Source organism: Onychostoma macrolepis, chromosome 21 (assembly GCF_012432095.1).
Source record: "Onychostoma macrolepis isolate SWU-2019 chromosome 21, ASM1243209v1, whole genome shotgun sequence".
NCBI lineage: Eukaryota > Metazoa > Chordata > Actinopteri > Cypriniformes > Cyprinidae > Onychostoma > Onychostoma macrolepis.
In genome coordinates, this window is record NC_081175.1 from 28,369,465 (window position 1) to 28,392,241 (window position 22,777).

The 22,777-nt window shown below is 36.1% G+C and overlaps 1 protein-coding gene across 6 annotated transcripts in view; it reads right to left on the bottom strand.

Moving 5' to 3' along the window:
• LOC131529434 (transcription factor 4-like) overlaps window positions 1–22,777 on the bottom strand; it is a 177,017-nt gene that overhangs the window by 88,729 nt on the left and 65,511 nt on the right. For all 6 annotated transcript variants that reach the window (XM_058759168.1, XM_058759169.1, XM_058759166.1 and 3 more), the window contains one exon: window positions 198–256. In XM_058759168.1, coding sequence (XP_058615151.1) covers window positions 198–256 — 59 coding nt within the window. The remainder of the gene's footprint in view (window positions 1–197; window positions 257–22,777) is intronic.

Sequence of the window (22,777 nt, forward strand, 5' to 3'; positions counted from 1 at the left end):
AAAATGACCTTAACTAGAAAAATGCAAATTTCATTGGAGGCTTTTTTCATTTCTATGGCTTTTAATCTCATATATCAACATATTATATATATATATATAGAGAGAGAGAGAGAGAGAGAGTTTCAGAAGAGATCTCAATAATGTCTCAAACTGTTCTGCATTTCTTACAGTAATTCTCATCTGAGAGAGTCTCTTACCTGACAGCCGTGAATGTTGGAGTCCCGTCCGTAAGAATACGATGCTCGCTCTGTTTTACCTGTTTAAAGAGACAGAAATCAGATCATTAGCACATTAATGAATTGTTCTTCAATTAAATCTAAAAATAAGCTTCTAAAAAGTCCTTTAAACCTGCAAGGACAAGCCAAAACAAACAGAACGCAACTGGTAAAACTCAGAAATCAGCGGCGGTCGTATGAATTGAGCGGACAGCTGTCGTGAAGCTCACAAACGCCTCAAACATCACAAGCTCAGGTTATTACAGTCAAACGCTTTGATGAACAATCAAGCGTCGATGAGTTGCTCTGGTCTGAGAGAATGAAGATGTTTGACTTGTTTTTTTGTTTTACTGATGTTGCGACTGTTAAGAGAACAAAGAAGCGCGAGGGAACTTGACGACAAGCAGGCCTCTCTTTGGAGGCAAGCGGGCATGTGAAATCTGGTATTAGCAGAATAAAGACCTTCTCAAAGTCTCACAAACACTCGTCTACAGGCTGTTAATTATATAGAGGAACATGCTTGAATGCGTTCTGCCTTTAGCTGCACTGGGCCGGGCCGGGACCGCCGCCAAACACACACACACACACACACACAGCAAATATTGTTAAAGTCTTGTGACCTCATCCAGTCATAATCAAATGAGTCCAATTACAGAGTCCTGCTCATGTTCTCCTGCGCTTCTGGTCTGACAGAGCGACCGACCTGAGCTCAGTCTCCGAAACAGCCAAAATGCGTTTTAATGTATGTGACTAGAGGCCTTTTGAATAAGACAACGGTGCTATTCACCATGCTAACTAACTAAAGTCATTGCCATACCTCATGAAAATGTACCATAGTAACCATGGAGTAAAACAAAAAAACATAGGCCTACTACAGTCATTACTGCTCTAAAATCATCATGAATTAAGATGAAAATCTCAGCAGTTGTGTTTTCTAGACAGTTTATGCATCAAAATCCTGTTTGAGTTAAAGTTATTTACAACTGTGAACCTTCAAACTCTAAAATCTCTCTCTCTCTTAAAAAAACTGACTATAGAGTAAACAAAGTAGTAAAATGTAAACCTTCTTTTAAAAAACAAAAATAACTACCATAGAGTAAAACTAAGTACATACTACCAACATAACTATAAAATATTTATAAAGCATCATAATTAGTGTAAATCTTTGAACGCTATTTGCTCACAAAAATACACCATAATAACAACAGAGTAAAAAAACATACTACAGTCATTATGACTCTAAACGCATCAAAAATTAAGACGTTTATGCATCATAAGCCCATTTGAATGAAGAAAACAAAGCCATTTATTACTGTAAACCTTCAAACACTACAATTTAAAGGACTACTCTTCGCTCTCTCTCAAAAAGATAAATAAAATGAAATAAAAAAATACCATGAAAAATACCATAATCACAGAGTAAAACAAAGTACATACTACCATCATTGCAACTGTAAAATGATCATAAACGAAGATCAAAATCTCAGCAGTTTTATATGCCAAAAGTCAATTTTGAAAAAAATATTATGTCAACAGTCCAACTGAATAAATAAATACTAAAAATGACATCTTCATTTAGAAATTATACCTCTCAAAAAACATTACCATGGTATCTATAGAGTAAAACAAAGTACATAACTAAAACTCTAAAATTATTACAAATGAAGATGAAAATCTCAACAGGTGCATTTTATAAACGACCATCTTGAATAAAATGTTTTATGTGTCAAAAGCCTAATTTAATAAAGAGAACAAAGGTATTTACTACTGTAAACCTTCAAACTCTAATCGCTCAAAATATTACCATGGTAACCATAGAGTAAAAAACATCCTTCAGACATTAAAACTCTAGAATCTTCATAAATGAAGATAAATATACGTACAGCATTTGTGTTTTCTAGACATTTTACATATCAAACGCCCATCTGAATAATGACAACAAAGCTATTTACTACTGTTAACCTTCAAACACTGTAATTTCTACTATCTCTCAACAATTACCAGTGACCATAGAGTAAAACAAAGTACTGTGCATACTATCATCATTATCACTCTTCAATCATCATAAATGAACATGAAAATTAGTGTAAAAACACTAATCAGTCCAAAAAAATGACCATTGTAACCATAATTCACAAATTGGCAACAGTTACAGTTGTACATATTGAATATGAATGCCATTTTGCTTTCATTTTTAGTGACAATGGTGCTAAAACTCACTTAGCACTGTACTGTTACTATGGTATTTTGGCAGGAAGAACTATGGGTACTATGGTGAATTTTTCAGTTTTCTACTATGGTGAATACATGTGCCGAAAAAATAACACAAAATGAATGTATAAAACTCTTCCACTCTGTTATGATCTGAACATTTACCAGGTGGCGTCCCAGAAAACACTGAATCATCAAAGGTCAAATAAGAGGTCAACAGCTACCACATGCATGACCTGCGTCTAAACACAGTAAAATCTGCTGCATTGATCTGAATCACCATGCAGAACACATGAAGATCACTGCGCTCATTTCAATACTGTACATTTGACTGCACACAGATGCCAAATATCCAAAACACTTTTCATGCATGGACAAATATCACATGTGAATCGCATTCAGCGAGATCTGTCCGTTTTATCCGTGAAATAAACCATCTTTCTTGTTCTTAGAATGTTTAACAGTTTCCGAGGACGGTTGTTGTGTTTCCTTGAGAGATCCTGACGTGTTGCTGGATTCAGACACATCTTTATAAATCCTGCTAATCCAAAGGACCGTGAATCTGGAAGTGGGAATGAAATCTGGAAGAGAGCTGGAATAGGACAGGAATGCCACAGATGGAACATCACTCCGGAAAAACACACACATTGAGCACAGATGCTGCATGTGTACGGCTCTCGCTTTTTCTTTCTTTCTTTTGTTTGCTTTTACATCAGTTTGTTCTTTAGCTTGTTCCAATATATCAGCTTTGGAAATCAGATTTAAGGCCTGCACAAATAAAATTAACACCATACGTCCATATAGAACAAATCCATACTTAATCTATACTTACTTAAGACAAGAAATCATAGATGAATACAGTAAAAATGTTAACTAATAGATATCTACATACTTCCCGATGTAGATTAATCACAGGGCAATAAGGACAATTTATTTTGTCTGAATTTCTTAATTTCTGAAATGGTATGTTTAAATATGAATGAGGCATCGTCTAATTAAATATGCACTAATGTGCACAAATTTCCAGAAAATAAATATAAATACTGGATGAAGCCAGATGAAAAAATCTTGTTTCAGTTTGTCAACATATTAGAGTTAAATGTTTTTATAGAGGGGATTTTGGATTTCTCTTTTTATTACTGCTTAAATCGAAAAATACCATCAAACAAACAAAAAAACAACATTTTCACCATGTTTTTAGGAATAAAATGTTGTATAAATCAGTGTGAATGATTTCTGAACAAACCCCTCAGTAAAAACCTTCAGAATATAGATAGGAATAAAACTCTAAGTTTTGGTGTATATAAGTTCTGCCAAAGTGGAGAAAAAACTTTTAGAGGTATGTGTTGCAGTTGAAATCTACAGACGCTAAAAAGATCAAGTGTAATAAAATAAACACTTACATATGTAAACACTTACACTTACAGGACATTTTCTTTCCAATAATATGAAATAACCAAAATAACCTAAAATCTCAAGCAAAATCAACAGGGTAACTGTAACTACATATGTTTTGAAATTGTTTTTTGCACAAATATATCAACACATATGTATGACAGGTTGATTGATATTGGATGTGTTTCTATTAAATGTATGGCGATCACATTTATTTAATTAAATCACAGCCTTTTAATAATCACATAAGGTCATATCACAATTCTTATACTTCCGTCCCCAAATTTAGGACCTTTTACACATTGATCATTAACACTTTTTATGGCCTTAAATTTGATAAAACTCACATTTTAAGACTTGAAACCCATTTGTTTTAATTTTTTCATTCTGTCTCTATCTTTTTCCCTCCTGCCGCTGGTTTCTCATGTTCCCTCTTTAGCTTGTGTCTTTGTTTATCCTCTGATATTTTAACACTAATAATATCATTTTGCTCTGATCTCTGACTTTTAGCATGGGCTGATTTCTCCCGCTGTTTGCGGGAGGACGCCTGAGTCACGCTGAAGTTTCTCTGCGGTTTTGACAGGCTATGAGGGTGTTTTCAGCACACGCATGACAGCCCCTCATTACACGGGAGAACACGCGCCCCGTGAATAAGTGGTTTTGTTATGGATAATAACTGGCTCATAATCATCAGCTAGTCAAAGACAAACCCGCTCTGACTCATGGACACCGGCAGATTATGGATTATATTCAGAGTTTCTATTGTGCCAGAGTTTCTCGGGACCAGCTGCGTATCATCGCTGTCGTTAGTACATGTTATGCGAAATACAAACGTCATACGTTTTCCTCAGGAAAAACTGCTGAGAAGCACAAAAACAAGCTATTTTGCTTGTTTGGGCTTGTAGCTCATTGCGCTAATAAATCGCGTTGACAAAATGAAGATTACGTTCAATCTATCACATCCATCCGCACGCGTACGCCGCCAAGTAAAAAAACACACGACCAAAACAGTGGCACATCTTTAGCTTAAACCCCAAAAAAAACATTGATTTGCATTCAGAAGTGATCATTACAACACAAAGCGCCACGATTGAGACTGTCTTGCTGCCAAACTGAGATCAAGCAGGTAGAATTAACGCAGAAACGGGCCGTTATCAGCAGAGCGAAAGGTGCCGCTCATAATCGTCTTTCTCACACACGCAGCTTCTCGCAGCCAGATTCATCCGTGCCAGAGTTTTTAGGGGGGGCAGGGATGAGAGGAAGACAGAAAGAGAGACAAAGAGAGACGGAATAAAAAATGTGCTTAACCTTCTGAAACAGTTCATCAAAAAAGCGACATGCGATCGACAGGACGCGTCTCAGTACATGAACATCAGACAGCTGCTCCGTACACAAACCAGAGCATCACACAACACGCAAATTAAACGTACAACTTCAGATATAAAGACGGAGCACAGAGACTGTCATGTTACAGCCTGAAAAAAAAGAAGCAGCAAAAACAGGTTTTGGGGGAAAATCCTCATTGTAAATCACAATATTTCATCTTTCATTTGACAAACTGAAAAAAGAGAAACAAATCTACTGCAATTTATGATCGTTGCATGAATAAAAAGGAAACAATCAATAATAGTATCTATGAAATATATACACATCTGAGAGTTACACATTTGGTGCTTTAACACATTTGTACTAACCAAACCTAACCTACACATTTTGAATTTATGTAGTCATAAATAAAAACCACAATAACATATAAAAAAAGGGAAAAGGTCAAAGGTCATCATCCACGATGGGTTCATAAAATTTTGGTGTTTTTCAAATGTTTTTAAAAGAAATCTTTTCTGCTCACCAAGGCTGCATTTATTCAATAACAAAAAAATCCAATAAAAAATGTCAAATTGTGAAATATTATTACAATTTAAAATAACTGTTTTCTATTTGAGAATATAGTAAAATGTAATTTATTCCTGTGATGCAAAGCTGATTTTTTTTAGCATCATTACTCCAGTCTTCAGTGTCACATGATATTTCAGAAATCGTTCTAATATGAAGTTGAAAACTGTTGTGCTGCTTCATATTTTTATGGAAAACAAACATTTTTTGAAATAGATTCTATTTATTTGAAATAGAAATGTGATGCTAACTGAGAAATGTCCTTACTGTCACTTTAATGCATCCTTGCAGAATAAAAATAGTAATTTCTTAACAAAAAAAGTAATTCACCTTAATCCCAGATACACATTAGGCCTGTATTTCCTTAACTAACCTCCATACCTAATCCTAAAAAACCCACAAACATTTCATAGACAATATCCTCCATTTTAAAAGATGGCATCAAGCCTGAAGAGACACAAAACCGCCACACAAACACAGCATTTCAGAGGTTTGAAACACAAACACAGTTGTTGCAGCGGAAAAACTGTTAATGTCACTCGTTTGGGTTGTACTGGGAAAAAAAAAAGACATCCGGATCTGTAGTTTGGATAACCGGAGGAAGAGACGGCGGCTCTATTAGGCAGCTGAGGGCTGCTTATAATGAACAATAATTTGGAAATGATGTCTCTTGACAGGCAATTTCTTGGAGAAAATTAAGCTACACAATGTTTTGCTCTCCCCATCCCAACGCGGAAAACAAATATGGAACGGCTCCAGCGTGGCAGGGCTTCCTCGGGTTTTAATCCTGTTTGATGCGTGGTCTGCGCTCATGGGGTGCTTCTCTCGCCCCGGGGAGATGCAGCGAGTCCGCCCTTCATCTCCGACCCTCCGCAGCACAACCTGCGGCCACAGAAAGCACATAAACCCGACCGCAGGCCCACCATACCCAGCCGAGACCGCAACCGTGAGAGACGTGTTTGAAACGCCGCCAAAGCCACGGGCCGCACGCACAACAACCGGCTTTATTCTATTCATCGCGGCATAGAAATACTGCGAAAATTAGTCAAATATCCTGACTGACAGCACTGACAACACATTTGATGTGCAACAATCAAATGCATACATATTAATGCTTTTGTTTATGTTGAAATGAAGGAAAGAATTATTAATCTCAAATTGCAAAAGAGTATAATATGAAATTAAATAAATGAATAAAAATAATTAATTCTGTATATGAGAAGCTTTGCTTTCGATTGTATGTAAATGTATATAAATAAATAACTGGGATATTATGCAATGTAATTACTGCATAAGAGACTAATTGCTAATAGCAAAACATAAAAACAGAAGAAACGTAATTAATAATCAAACTAGTTTCAGATGCACACAAAGTGACATTTTTCTTATAACCTTACTGTTCGAGAACATGACACTGGCGTCTCTGAGAGCAGGTGCAAAAACAGGACGGACTTCACATGTACTGCGAGAAAAAGAAAGATCTGTGTGAGCGTTTCTGTGCTTTTCTTACTGCTGATTGTCTCGGCTGGTTTTCCAGTAACTAACAGTATCTGACAGCTAATCTAAATATTCCTGGAGTCGCAGTTATACGGCATCTATGAGAGATGTCAGATATTAAATTAATATCTGTATCTTAAACAACATGCTACAGCAGAGGTAATGAAAGAAAAAACACAGCTCAGGGCCTGCATTTCAATTTTTGACACAAAATAATTTTTCGTTTTGTTTTTGGAAATCACATTATAAATTGATAGAATATATACTATAAATTAGACTATGTATAGAGAAATTAGAAATACATAGAAATGTAAAAAAATATTACTCAAGTACTCGGCTTTAATATCAAAAATTGTACACTTTCAAATGCCAATTTCAGTGTTAAAAAATGTCAAACTGATTAAAAAAGTGTGCAATTGGCCTCTCATTACACAAAGTGATTTTAACAAGAAAAAATTGTTCCTGTACACAAAGGTAATGTGTTTTTCTTTGTCTAGGTCAAATGTTAAATAATGTACAATCTTGTGAATGAAGAAAGCTTTACAATATAATTTGCATCATGTTGGGTTATGTTTTTATTAAGCTTTATTTGCTTTGCATGTAGGACACTCACAAAAGACACATGCATAACCGGACTGGGTTATTTTTTAGGATGCTGTTTAGTGTTTACGCCTGATTCCAGCGGGCTGAAGAGCTCCTGACACGCAGCACATTTCCGACGTGAAAAAGCCAAAATGCATTTAGCAGCTCATCGGCTTAAAATAGTTTCAGTGAGGTTTGACGAGGAAAAAAGACAAGGTAGCGCGTTTTGGAAGACGAGCCGGAGTGCTGCGGCGTCTCTGATAGAATTATGAAAGTGAAGCTGGCACACGGGCAACTCCGAAGAGCCCTGATTGGTCAAGGTCGAGGTTCGGGGGTTGGACGTGCCACTGTGTTCTCGTGCCAAGTTCATCTTTAAAGAAGCGCTCAAAGAGCTTTTCATGTTTCCAAGCCAAAACTTACACAAAAACCCTTTAACGCCACACACACTCCGCGGGTTCGAACGCACGGGATATTATCAGATCCGAAAGAGCTCGGAGTGGGAGTCTAAATGTGTACAGAGTCTAAACAGACACCTTCTCTAACCTCAAAACCACATAATTAGACTTGTCATCACGTCCATTCGAGTTCAATGAGGCTGCGTGGAAACGCAAACCAAGGATAATTATTTAAAACAGGGGGAAGGGTTAAAAAAAGCCCGTCGCTTGTGGGGGAGGCCGTACGGACATGAATCACTCGTACTAATACAACAGTTTCCATGACATCAGTGGGCACCAGGCCAGCGTGCCGACAAAGTCTGAAAGGTACAGAAGGAGAAGGCACGGATCCGTGGGGAGCCAGCGTCAAAAACAACGCACACACACATGCACGACGCCCTAAAAACATTGTCCTCCTTCGCTCTTTACGCCGCATCAAAAATTAATTTTGCACATCGCTCCTTCGGCGCGACCCGTTGAGATTTTGGCTCGGGGAAACCGAAGCTGATGCGCTATCGATAGTCAATCGAGGGGCATTAAAATTCACCATGCCGGCGGGGGAGCCATGCACTTGTTAGGTTCCTTTGAAAGCGCTTGATTGCATTCTAGGCAGAGACCCCCATGCAAAACAGCCCTCATTAAACGCCCCCCGACCCGTGCGCAGATCAATATAATCACCAAACCCTAAAACATCACCGAGCACCTTCCAGGGGGGCGCTTGGCAAATGCACCTGAGTTTGCCGGTGGTGTTCAGGGGTTGCGTCGCTTTGAATACATTTGGCAATTTGGCACATTCGGTGCGGCGAAAAATTAACCTCGGCCGCCGTTACAGTTTTGGCATTAGTTATAAAGTTGAACAATTATGTGCGAGCGGAAAAGTTGGAACTGGATCAGCGTGCATGTGCGTTCGCTGCTAAAATGCGGCAGACACTGCAGATTTTTTGTTGGCTCGGTGACAGCGTTTGCAGTGCCAAAGCCCCGTAGCAAACGGGAGCGATCGAAGAGCTGCGGATCTTTAGATACTCTCGTATTGGTGCCTCTGTAAATCTCATAATCAACATCAGCGCCTGTCCTCTTTTGTCTCCTACTTCTCGCGTCTTTTGTTTTAACACAAAGACGCCGCGTTTTTCTAGTTCCTCTTTGTTTTGCGAAGGATTTGTTGCGTGATTCCACACAATGAGAATGCGGGGCTTGTTTTTGTCGAGCCTAAAAACCGAAACAATGTTCTGCGTTGTATTTATATACGGAATAAAACACAAAACCGAAGCGGCGGTGGGGATTACTTATGCCGACAATAAAATACATCACAGATCACAAGACAATTTAGCCGAACAATGAACAAAGGAACGTCTCTCTAAAGCTCGCCATCTTACTTTGTGCAAAAGAGCGCTTAGATGGTCTTAAAATTCACATCTGTACCATATGAGAAAGACACACAGAAAGGGATCCGTGCCAAATGGGAACGTTCGACGGGGCTTAGCCGATAACTCGACATTTGCATGGCTTTACGAGGGGAAAGCCGCTGTTTGCGTGGATATTTGAAGTGCGGAGACGAGCGCACAGGTCGAGAGCTGTTGTTTGTACCGCGCACCTCTTTTTTGGAAAGAGCGCATCGACTTGCTGTCAGAACAATTACCGCCGTTAAACGCTGGTGACAGAAGGCGAAATGCAGTTCAACCGTGCTTTGATACGATAAGGCTCATCTCCTGCAAAAATCTCACAGCAAACGTCTGAAAAATTTCCTTCTCCATCTGAATTAAAACGTCACCTCGTTTTTTATTTTTCTCCTCCAGAGCTCGAGGAACATGTTTCTTGCCAAAGTGTGTTTTAAGCAAACAGAAGTGAAATACTGTATTCTGGACGCCGTACAGAAGCGCTAACAGGCATTGGAAACGTTACATTAAACAAAATAAAAAGGCTTCAATAACACCCAAAGGCTTCAGAGGAGTTATAAAAGGAAATCGCAGATTTGAATAAGCTTGTTTAATAGCCTTTAAGCTAATAAAAAATGTCCTTTTGAATTCATTTTAGCCCCTGAGGTGATCTCACAGGAAAATAAAACGCAGTCCAGTTCAGAAACATACCCTGATAATTATGGCATGAATGAATAATAAAAGCCTAAAAAGCATAGTGAGAGAGCGATACATTTGCTGCTGCTGATGCAGCTGAATTGCAACACGCTGGATGAACGACTGCAGCTCAATGTGACAACTTTTCTGAAAGTTTTGAAAAGACTGATTGATTAAACACTTAATGCAGCAGCCAATGCAGGTGAAACCATCTGAATTTAATGTGTGAAAATGTGGATATAACCCATGAAATCAGAATAGAGGAATGAGTTTTGTGGATATTAATTCATGTCTAGCTGAGATAAATATATATATATCTTAATTTAAAAAACAAACAAACCAACAACAAACACATGTAATATAAGCAATGATGAAATATTAACTTTTTTTTTTTTTAAATCAACAAATGTATATATATTATATCATTATGTGTGAGTGTGTGCTTAAACAAATTAAATATATACATTTATTTAAATTAATATTACATTAAATATGAACACATAAATGTATTATTATATTGTTTTTGTTTATATTAATATTTTATATTCATATTTTTACTTATATTATAGTTACATTACATTTATTAAATATCTATTATCGACACGCTATTTTGCTGTTTAATACTGTAAAGCTGCTTTGACACAATCTGTATTGTAAAAAGTGCTATATAAATAAAGGTCACTTGACTTGATCCACAAATATATACATTCATATAAGTGTAAAAGTGACTGTCAGGTAACTTCACCTAAAGTCTGTAGACTGACAGAAGAGAAGAACAAAAACAAAAACAGAAGAGAGGTGTAAACACATCAGAGAGACAGCGAGAGAGAGAGAGAGAGAGAGAGAGACAGACAGGATGGAAGTGTCTCTCTATCTGCACAGCTGCTGCTGCTGCTGATGTTTGCTGCTGTCCAGCACCTGTTTGAGAAATACTCAAAACTCAAGCAGCAAATTCAGATGAAAGCAAGAAGTGGAACAGCTTTGGAGGAGACGTGCGCGCACACACACACGCGCGCGCGTGCGTGCGCACACACACACACACACACACAATTAATATTCAGACTGAGTCCTGATAAGTAACTATGAGAAGAAACTGACAGAAATAAAACACAGAGTGACAGAGATGTGATCTGTTCACCACCTCAACACGTAACAAACTCCAAGACATTTAATTAATCGATGTGCTATCTTTATTCTTTCCATCAGTATGTTTATTCAGGGAGAAATTCACTCAATATGAAATCAAAACTGACACTATTTTCTTTCTTAAACGCACCTGGCATTACTTGAAACAACTTTCTTAAACTAATATATACATCTAATTGGTTAATATTATTTTTTCTTGATATTGTTTCAGTTATTACATTCTGATGAAAGATTATGAAGACTTTTCATTACTTGTAATAAAATAAACATTAACAGAAATAAAATAAAACATCAAAAAACCAAGGCTCATTTATCATTTTCCTTTAAGTTGAAGTACTAAAATAACTCAAACTAAAACTGTTAAAGACAGACCTACTATGAGCTACGAGGTTGTTAATCGACAGTTTATGCTTTTGTTGAAGCTATAAGGCCAAATTGTTTCAACTTGTTTTTTTTTAAATAATCACATTTAACAGCAGAAATCCTGGTGAAAATCTACATTACAGGTGACTCGGCATAAAAATCTCCACCAATCAAAAATCATAATAAACGAGCACCGCCCACTCAAGTAAAGCACAGTGAATAATGTAACAGTCTCTCAAATATATCAAAGTATTTGTATATATGTGCATATTTTGCACAAGTTAAAGTTGCACTAAGATTAAATTAATTAATCTATGTGTTATCTTTATTCTTTCCATCAGTATACTGTATTTATTCAGGGATAAATTCACTCATGGCATAACTTTCTTAAACTAATATATGCATCTAATTGGCTAATATTATTTTTTCTTGATAATGTTTCATAGTTATTAAATTCAGATGAATGATTTTGCAATTCTTCTTTAAAATAACATCACTGACGAATCACTAACAAGACCGGGCATATGAATTAAGAGTCAATGTGGAGAGTTTCTCACGTTCAGTAATAGAGAGAATGTTATAAACAGTGTTTGTGTGTGTGTGTGTTTCCTCTTTCCCAGGGTCTCTAATGGCTCCTCTGCCTCCCCTGGTGGCAGTAATTATGGACCTGCGGTGGCTTTATGTGAGAGAGAGAGACGGGCAGAGCAGGTGACGTGGCTGTAACAGCTGGAGAAAGCGGCTACAGCTGCCGAGGAGTCTGAGAAACCTGCGCCGTACTGCACCGAATGAGATCTGACACTGACCAATCAGATGCCTGCTTCAACATGATATCATCCTCATTATGAAACAAACACCCTCCTGTCTTCTGATTGGTTACAGCTGCATAGTACTCATTTTCCATATAGCCAATTATCAATATAGTTTAAATAGATCTACATTTACATTTAGTCATTAAGCAGACGCTTTTATCTAAAGTGACTTACAAATGATGACAATAGAAGCAATCAAAACCAACAAAAGAGGAATAATATGCAAGTCTCAGTTAGCAAGGTATATATATATATATATATATTATGGGTGGCACAGTACACAGATGTCACGGTTCGGTACAGGAAACAAAAAAAAATCTACTACGCTCGGTTACTTTTCATTTATTTTGAACAGACAGTAGTACAAAATACTATTTTTTTCCACCTAGATGTGAAAATACTAAATATTATTACATTATGTTATTTATATAAAATCTGCAGTACATTTATATACTAGGGATGTGCGATATATATCGTCTGCGATAATATCGTAATTGTTGTTTTAATGATATGTAATTTGACATTATCGAGTATTTTGCAAAAACCAAACAAAACACCTACGGAGTGCACGCTTACATTACGTGATGATATATATATATAGATATATATATATAATTTCATATAGTTAAAATCACACGAGTAGTGCCGATTTTTCTTCAAAAATAAGCATGATTACAAATGTGATATTGATTTTATACAAAAGTTCAATAAACAATAAATTAAAATTAAGAGACTTACGTTTTAGACACCATATTGCCTGTTTTTGCTCCATTTCGCCAACAAAAAAATTATTCCAAACAGCTACAGCACTGTTTTGCGTCTCTGAGCAACATGAAGATGTTTAGTTCCTGAATGAATCAACCATTTAAAATAAATGTTTCGATTCAATCGCAATGACTCACTTGTTAACAGTGACTTGCTGCCACCTACTGGCGATTTTAATTTCACATTCAAAGTATGTTTTCATTTTAAAATAATTTCAAATATCAGTATTCAATGTTTTGTCTTTAAAATATCAAAACATTATGCATTTGTAACTGCAGGTTAAAGCACTCCATGTCCTAAACAGTGTGTAAATACATCTAAATGCCACTTCAGATGCAACTTCTGCAAAGAGTAATTTTGTTGATACTGGTTTCATTTGTTTGGTAACAGCCTAAATGTCTTATTATTCTAATTGACTGATTAAATGTAACAATTTGACTCAAAAGATGCACACATTTAGAAAAAAATGGCTTTATTAAAAGTCAAATTAAAAATACATTTTATAAACTTATATGAAAAGATTATTTTTTATCACTGATGTGAACTAACCACACAGAATATGAAGGATCTCAAAAACGGCAGCTGTCCACGGTAGTCAGATTTCAGCACAATAACACACTAGGCAAAATATCGTCTGATTATCGTTATCAAAAAAATCCCAAAAAATATCGCACATCCCTAATACATACAAGGAATAAATTCTTGAAATATATTTGATTTAGTTTACAGATAAACAAGGGAAAAAAGCAGTGCGACACGTAACAGCCTATATATGCTGAGTTTCAGTTCCTTTTTTGTGACACGCTTAATTTGTTCACAGAAAGAAAACTCAAATGGCAGAAAGCGACATCCTATTTGTTTTTGGTTTTTTTTGTTTTCATTGTGAGTGTACACAAATAAAAGCAGACCTTTATACAGTGATGCATTATTAATAAGACAATAAGTGTTTAAAGTTGATTCTGCTGGTATAAGGAAACAGTTGAAGCGATCGCACACACACACACACACACACACAAAACACATCAGTTCCAGCATTGCTAACTTGACAGCACAGTTGGTACTTTATCAAAATAAAATACAGTGAACCAAACATCAGCGCACCCGCCTCTGTGTCACCGTTGGAACGCGACTGAAGTACAAAGCCTATCATTAACATAATAAATAATAGTTTCGCATTCAGACACGTTACATCGCAAATATGGCAATACTCCGAAATATTTGGATTTGTGCCGAATGAGAGAGGTAGGATACACGAGCACAAAGCCCCATTTCACAAACAGTTGAGTGCGCAAGCCTTTAAAGTATACTCCCTTGTCAGTGAGAGACGAGTTCAGAATCAGCACATGGTCACTGTCTAGGGGGCTTTGTTTTCAAGTGCGCAATTCTTCTGCTGGCGGTTATCAAACAGCGTTGCATTACTGCGGATGCCCCCTACTGGATTGGGGGTGAATTGCCTGGATTCGTAGTAAGGCTTCATGCACCGAACCGAGATGTCCGTACCGTGACAGTTCAGTACAAATACATGTATCGTGCCACCCCTAATACATATACATATATATACATATACTGTATATATACACACATATATATTAGGGCTGTCAATATTAACGCGTTAACGCATGCGATTAATTCAAAGCCCTTTAAAGTGGGTTTCTATTATGGGTTATGAAAGGTTCATATTTTGGTTTTGGTTGGAGTCCCCAACAACAGGTTGACATGCATGTAAGGTCAAAAAACACTTTAATTTTCTTATAATATGCATTTATTTTTACCTTATTTGCTCAACGATTCATTTTTCCAAACCCCTCCTTTGTGTGATGCTAATCTGCAGTGATTAGTCCGATTGGTCTCATTTTCATTTAAAGCAGTGTTTGTGAGCGCAGTACATTTTCAATCAGACCAACGCTTTCCCAAGTCTCTCTGATTGTTTCTTAAGAGCAGTGTGAAATACAGACTGAACGTGCCGTCAAAACATCCCAGCACTGTATGATATGCAAACTATGTTTTCTCGGCTGGATAAAGCAAACCAGCTTGTAAGTGTGCGATTAATCGAGATTACATTTTTTTATCTATTGACATATACTGTGTAAATGATTATATTTCAACAACAAATAGAAATTGAGATAATTTAGAAGTTAATTTAAAAACTGCATTGAGTGCAATTTACATGTTTGCATATTGTTTTTAATTTGAGTGTTGATTAGAATAGTTAAAAATAAATAGTAATTAAATTTAAGTTTTGGCTCAGTTTTTAATTGTAACCTTATAGTAGGCCTAATGTAAAAGGGCTCCCTATAGTTTAGAGCAGAGGTAGATTTTTTATTTTATGAGGTAGATTTATAGAAAATGTTAATTCTAATTGAATTTATTTAAAGAAAAAGCAATTTGTTCAGTAAAACATTGTTTAATTAAAATATATGTATATGTGTTTAGTATTTTTTCCTCCTGCTGTACCGAAACGATTCCGAACTGTGACGTCAAAACCAAGGTACGTACCGAACCGTCATGTTTGTGTACCGTTACACCGCTACTGAGAACCAAACAACACCGGTTCGTTCCCAAACTGTGCCACATTCCAAAACTTCTGCTGGCTTTGGACACTCATGGCCTGCGGCGGAGCATCTCACGGCCCTATTCTTTCACAGAACCCCCTCGGTCATGCGTTCCACTCCGTCGAGGACGGCGCGATCGGCCGGGGGCAGATGGAGGGTCTGGCACGGACCTCCAGCAGGTGGAGAGCTGGGTTCAGGAGCTTTGGCAGCGGCTCTGATTGGGGTAATCACACAGAGTGCCACGCAGAATATAAAACACCTCTCACTCTCAAACAGGACGCTTTACTGCTCACTAGGGATGTAACGATATCAAAATCTCACGATATGATAATATCTCGATATGGCACGATATTTATTGCACTATTTAAAAAAAAAAAAAGACAAAAAAAAAAAGACACATGAAGACTTGGAAAGAAATTAAAATTTTGTGAATTTTAAAGTTATATTATTTGATCTAATAATGCACTTTGAGCTCCAACCCATGTTCTTAATTAAGAACAATTCAGTGAATTGACTTGCACCCGAACTTTAAAGGGGACTCAACTCTCTTTTTATTTGTGATATACTGTCTCAGTCTAAATTGCATTAACACTAGTGTTTTAGGAAGCCAAACAAATTAGAATATTATAATAATAATAATACTCCGTGTACTGTGTTAGGCTAACTGAGACTTGTTATAGCACTTGCATAGGCTATCTTTGCTCTTTTGTTGATTTTGATTGCTTCCATTGTCCTCATTTGTAAGTCGCTTTGGATAACAGCGTCTACTAAATAACTAAATTTAAATGTAAATGTAATAGTAACAACAATGACAGTAATAGCACAATAACTGTGTAAACTAAATGAAAATGCATATTTAATACTAGGTATTTTATAAAAATACCTAGTATTAAATATTCTTTACACTACAGTATAGAGAAAATTACAATACTTTAATCATTTCTACACTTGAAAGAGATATTTTGAATTTGGACTGCATTTAAACCACTTGCTGTCAGCAATTCATGCTGCACTTTTAAGCTTTTATTTTGAAGGAAAACTCCAGCTTCAGTAAAAACAGGCTTACAAAAACATGTCTTACTACAAATCTAGTGAAATGCTGTTATGCTGAAACGCGCAGCGAAAACAGACTTGATGAAGGGATTAAGCTGTATTGTGCTTTTGGTTTTAGTTCATTTGACAGATACTGTGCCAAAGCATAATGGCCCAAAATACAACTTTAAAGACCTTTTATGTTAGAATAAGAAGTTTAAAAACTACGCTTTTTGCCCGGAAGACCTATCGTTTCATATCGTCATGTGACCATGATGATATCAAGACAGTTTTGCTATCGCGATATTGATAACACCGTTACATCCCTACTGCTCACACATTGCTCTTTCAGAGCTCAGCAGATTGAATGGAGATCTCAGTTATGTTTCATTGACGACTCAACTTTATTCCGCTTAAAAGACACATGAACTCAAACTCAGTTCATGTTCCTCGCCTTCTTGTGAAAGATACATCATGGACATTGCTTATAATTTGTCTTCATGATCAAAACGTAATAACTAACATCATCAATACTTCTTTTTTAACAATTAAACCTCACTTGATCTAGCAGAAACAATCGAGATCTTATTTGTGATCTGTCGATGATTTTGTAAATGTTTACAGTAAGATCCCATTATTTAATGCAATGACTAACAATATAATGAGAAATGTATTTACAGTATTTATTAATCTTTGTTAACATTGGTTATTATTATTATTCAATGTCCATTTAATTGTATTAAGTGATAAATCTGTTGATTTTAGTATGTTAGAATTAACAACATTAATAATGGTTTAGAAGTAGTTTGTTTATGCATGCTTATGATTTTTGTAATTCATTAATGTGAAGTTGACATTTTAAAATACAACATTAAATAATTTTGTAATATAATACTTTAAATAATAAATTTAAATAAACTTTTTACAAATAAATTTACAAACATTAAATCATTTAAATGTTTTAGGTTAATTTTCAAATAATTGCAACAAATCATATATATGTAAATGTAAAGTATCTCAGAAGTGAGTACACCCCTCACATTTTTGTAAATATTTTATTTTCATGTGACAACACTGAAGAAATGACACTTTGCTACAATGTAAAGTAGTGAGTGTACAGCTTGTATAACAGTGTAAATTTGCTGGCTGCTGGCCACAAAAGTGAGTACACCCCTAAGTGAAAATGTCCAAATTGGGCCCAATTAGCCATTTTCTCTCCCTGGTGTCATGCGACTCGTTAGTGTTACAAGGTCTCAGGTGTGAACTGGGAGCAGGTGTGTTAAATTTGGTGTTATCGCTCTTACTCTCTCATACTGGTCACTGGAAGTTCAACATGGCACCTCATGGCAAAGAACTCTCAGAGGATCTGAAAAAAAGAATTGTTGCTCTACATAAAGATGGCGTTGGCTATAAGAAGATTACCAAGACCCTGAAACTGAGCTTCAGCACGGTGGCCAAGACCATACAGCGGTTTAACAGGACAGGTTCCACTCAGAACAGGCCTTGCCATGGTCGACCAAAGAAGTTGAGTGCACGTGCTCAGCATCATATCCAGAGGTTGTGTTTGGGAAATAGACGTATGAGTGCTGCCAGCATTGTTGCAGAGGTTGAAGGGGTGGGGGGTCAGCCTGTCAGTGCTCAGACCATACGCCGCACACTGCATCAAATTGGTCTGCACGGCTGCCGTCCCAGAAGTAAGCCTCTTCGAAAGATCATGCACAAGAAAGCCCGCAAACAGTTTGCTGAAGACAAGCAGACTAAGGACATGGATTACTGAAACCATGTCCTGTGGTCCGATGAGACTAAGATAAACTTATTCAGTTCAGATGGTGTCAAGCGTGTGTGGAGGCAACCAGGTGAGGAGTACAAAGACAAGTGTGTCTTGCCTACAGTCAAGCATGGTGGTGGGAGTATCATGGTCTGGGGCTGCCTGAGTGCTGCCGGCACTGGGAGCTACAGTTCATTGAGGGAACCATGAATGCCAACATGTACTGTGACATACTGAAGCAGAGCATGATCCCCTCCCTTCGGAGACTGGGCCGCAGGGCAGTATTCCAAAATGATAACGACCCCAAACACACCTCCAAGACGACCACTGCCTTGCTAAAGAAGCTGAGGGTAAAGGTGATGCACTGGCCAAGCATGAGCATCTGTGGGGCATCCTCAAACGGAAGGTGGAGGAACGCAAGGTCTCTAACATCCACCAGCTCCGTGATGTCGTCATGGAGGAGTGGAAGAGGACTCCAGTGGCAACCTGTGAAGCTCTGGTGAACTCCATGCCCAAGAGGATTAAGGCAGTGCTGGAAAATAATGGTGGTCACACAAAATATTGACACTTTGGGCCCAATTTGGACATTTTCACTTAGGGGTGTACTCACTTTTGTGGCCAGCGGTTTAGACATTAATCGCTGTGTGTTGAGTTATTTTGAGGGGACAGCAAATTTACACTGTTATACAAGCTGTACACTCACTACTTTACATTGTAGCAAAGTGTAATTTCTTCAGTGTTGTCACATGAAAAGATATAATAAAATATTTACAAAAATGTGAGGGGTGTACTCACTTCTCTGAGATACTGTATGTGTATACATGTACATATATATAATTTGTTGCAATTAATTAAAAAATTAACATTTAAATGATTTAATGTTTGTAAATTTATTTTTAAAAAGTATTATAAAAATATTATAGGTCGCAATAGGTCTGTTAAATAATATTAACAGATACAAATTTTGATTTGTATAATAATAAATAAAACAGAATATTGCACCATGTTTTACAAGAAAATACTATTTTATTTAGGATTTTTAGGATCTATTTATTTAATTAATTTAATTTAATGTATTACATGCCATTTGTTTGGAAATTATTTTTGAAATTTACTAGCCATTTCTGAGAGAAAACATAAAACAAAACAAAAAAATTCTGTAAAAAAGTAAATCCTACACCAATTGTTTTTCAGTGTTGTGTTAAGTAGTTAACTAATATTAACAAATGGAAATTTTCTGTCCTTCTATTCTCATGTTTTGGCCTTGACTCGCATTGAAAGTTGGTCTCCTGTCAGCGCATCTCAAACGTCAGCCGCTTCACACACCTGAGACGTGACTTGTACGAGACATCTGGATTGTTGGGAAGCACACACGTGTGTGTGTGTGTGTGATAGTGTTGTATTTCTGTGTGTCATGTTGACAGGCGTTCAAAGGTGTAAATCTCTGTGTTCCCTGCGGAAACTAAACAACTCCATGAAATGTGTGGAGACACTCTTCAATAACAACATCTCAAGATCTTACAGCTGTCCTCAACTCCAGGAATCTTCCAGGATCAATCCAACCTGAGCTTCACTGAAAGCACGCTGATGATTACCACTCAACAAATGGAAATCACAATTCCAGTGATTTTTACACTTGCACTTTTAATACATACATTTTGAATATATACACTTATAATAATTTTTGAATATATACCTTTTATTTTAAATGTGCAGATAATAATTTTAAATAAAAAGCACACACATATATAACTGTAGCAAATTGTATTTTTTGTAATAAATTATTGAAAAAAATAATTTATTGTTAAAAATGATCAAATAAAGTAAAAAGTTATTTTATAGCTTTTTAAAATATTATAAATAACACTTTTTAAAAATAAGTTTTAATTATTAAAAACTAAATTGTAGTTATAAATAAGTTATTATTTAGTAAATTTACAATTATTTAGTTAAATGTAGTTAATATATATATATATATATATATATATATTTAAATCATAACAAATATTTCTATTTATTATTTTGAATGAAATCCATTAATATTTTTGGCTGTTTTACAATATCAATAGATAGAATCATGAAGGGCCTCAATACTTCCACCATAAATAATTTATAAAAATATCATTTTTTGTTGCATTCTAAATAAACTCATTTTCTGTGGTAATCGACAGCAGGCCGCAGATTCTGTGAGCAGGTTTGACCATTTAACCCGGAATAATGTTCAGGTCAAACCCGTCGTGAAACTGACCGCTATTCACCCGCTCATGTCCGACGCAAGCGCTTCTGACAGCAGCCGCTCGAGGGCCGCCGAGGATGCTGGGTAAATCTGAGAGTCACACGGGTCAGCGTCTCCAGGCGAATCGTTCGCGCGGCGCCTCGCGATCCTTCATACAGCCGCCCGCAGACGAGCCGTTAGCGCTTACAGCTAAAATCTGCTTCCAGAACAATCCATTACAGCTGACAAGTTAAATGTTCCATGCGACACCATATGGCATCAGAGCAGGATACTTCATACAGGAGCGAACCCGGAGAATGCATCACAATTAAGGTGTTTGGCTGCAGTCGGGATACTGTCTCCAATCCTGCATCACTTCCTCCAGCTTCTGTCTTCCCCTCATCCTCGCACACTTATCTGTGCGTTTGTTTGCTTAATTGATAGCCCTGCCTGATGTACAGCACAAAAAAAAAAATCCACATATGACACAGAACACACAGTATCCGCAAAAGCAGTTACTGTTGCTATGATAAAAACAACCACCAGCACAAAAAGACATTAAAATGATGGATTCTTCAACTTCTAACTTTGTTTCCTATACAAAAAATGAAACAGAATTGCAGCCAATCAGAACACATTCCATGTTCAATATACAGTTGTCTGGGCCAATGTGATTGCAGTGTGGGTGGAGCTACAGAGTGCGTAACGAGATAAATAGAAATCAAGCAAAATGTCCTGACATTTATCACTTGTTGCAACACTATTTGAAGGTGATATTGAAATAAAAAAAATGAATAAATAAAATAATTAGTAGGTATTTCAAAATTTTAGATTGTATAAATGAAAGAGTATAAATGAAATAAAATTGTTATATGCTTATTGTATAAAATGTATTCTATAAATTGAAGTATATAATATAATATATTATATTAGTTTTTCATTTTTTTCTGCACTGAAATAACATCACGAAAATAAATAAATAAATAAACATCCATCCATCCATCCATCTATCATAAATAATACAAAATATTTTCCTTTGCATGTTGTGTTTGAGTTTTAGTCTGCATGCGTTTCTCAATCCCAGCCTATTGCTTTCTGTCTTTGCCTGATGCCACTTGTACACATTTAATTAATTTCTCTAGAGTACTGTAATTCTATTATAACTCTGCAATAACTTCATTTTCTGACGGCGAGCAGCATATTTTTGCTTGTTGTAAGCCTGCCAGAGAGACAGTCCAATAAATAATTAAAATAATCTTTCTGTGCAGTAAACCCTGTAATATCTTCATCTGCTGCGTGTTTCTGTCTGTGTTTGACTGAATCACAATCATTTGATAAAGCTGTGAGATCTCAGGTCTGTCTGATATACTGCATGTCAGATTTCCAACAAAACATGTGAGATATTACAGCAAAAAGCATCAAAATAGACTATTTACTTCATTAAAAATATCTGTCTTGAGAATGATGTTAAAATAATATATTGAAATAATATAGTCTTTACCTTATATCACAATACAAAAATAACACAAATCTTAACATTACAATATCTAATCAAATTCAAATTCAAAATTCTAATTCTAATTTTTTTTGCTAAAGCTTTAGTAAGTTTTTTGTTGTGTCTTTTTCAAAGTATATGTAGATTTTATAGGTTTTTATATTTATAGTTTTTATTATTATTATTATCTTGGTTATTTTAGTACATTAAGTCACTAAAATTAAATAAAAATACTTTTTGTAATATTTTATTTTAGTTTACAATTATTCTATTTTAAGTGGTTTTAGCTTATTTCATTATTTATTTTACTATCATTTTAGTCTTTTAAAAGTTTGA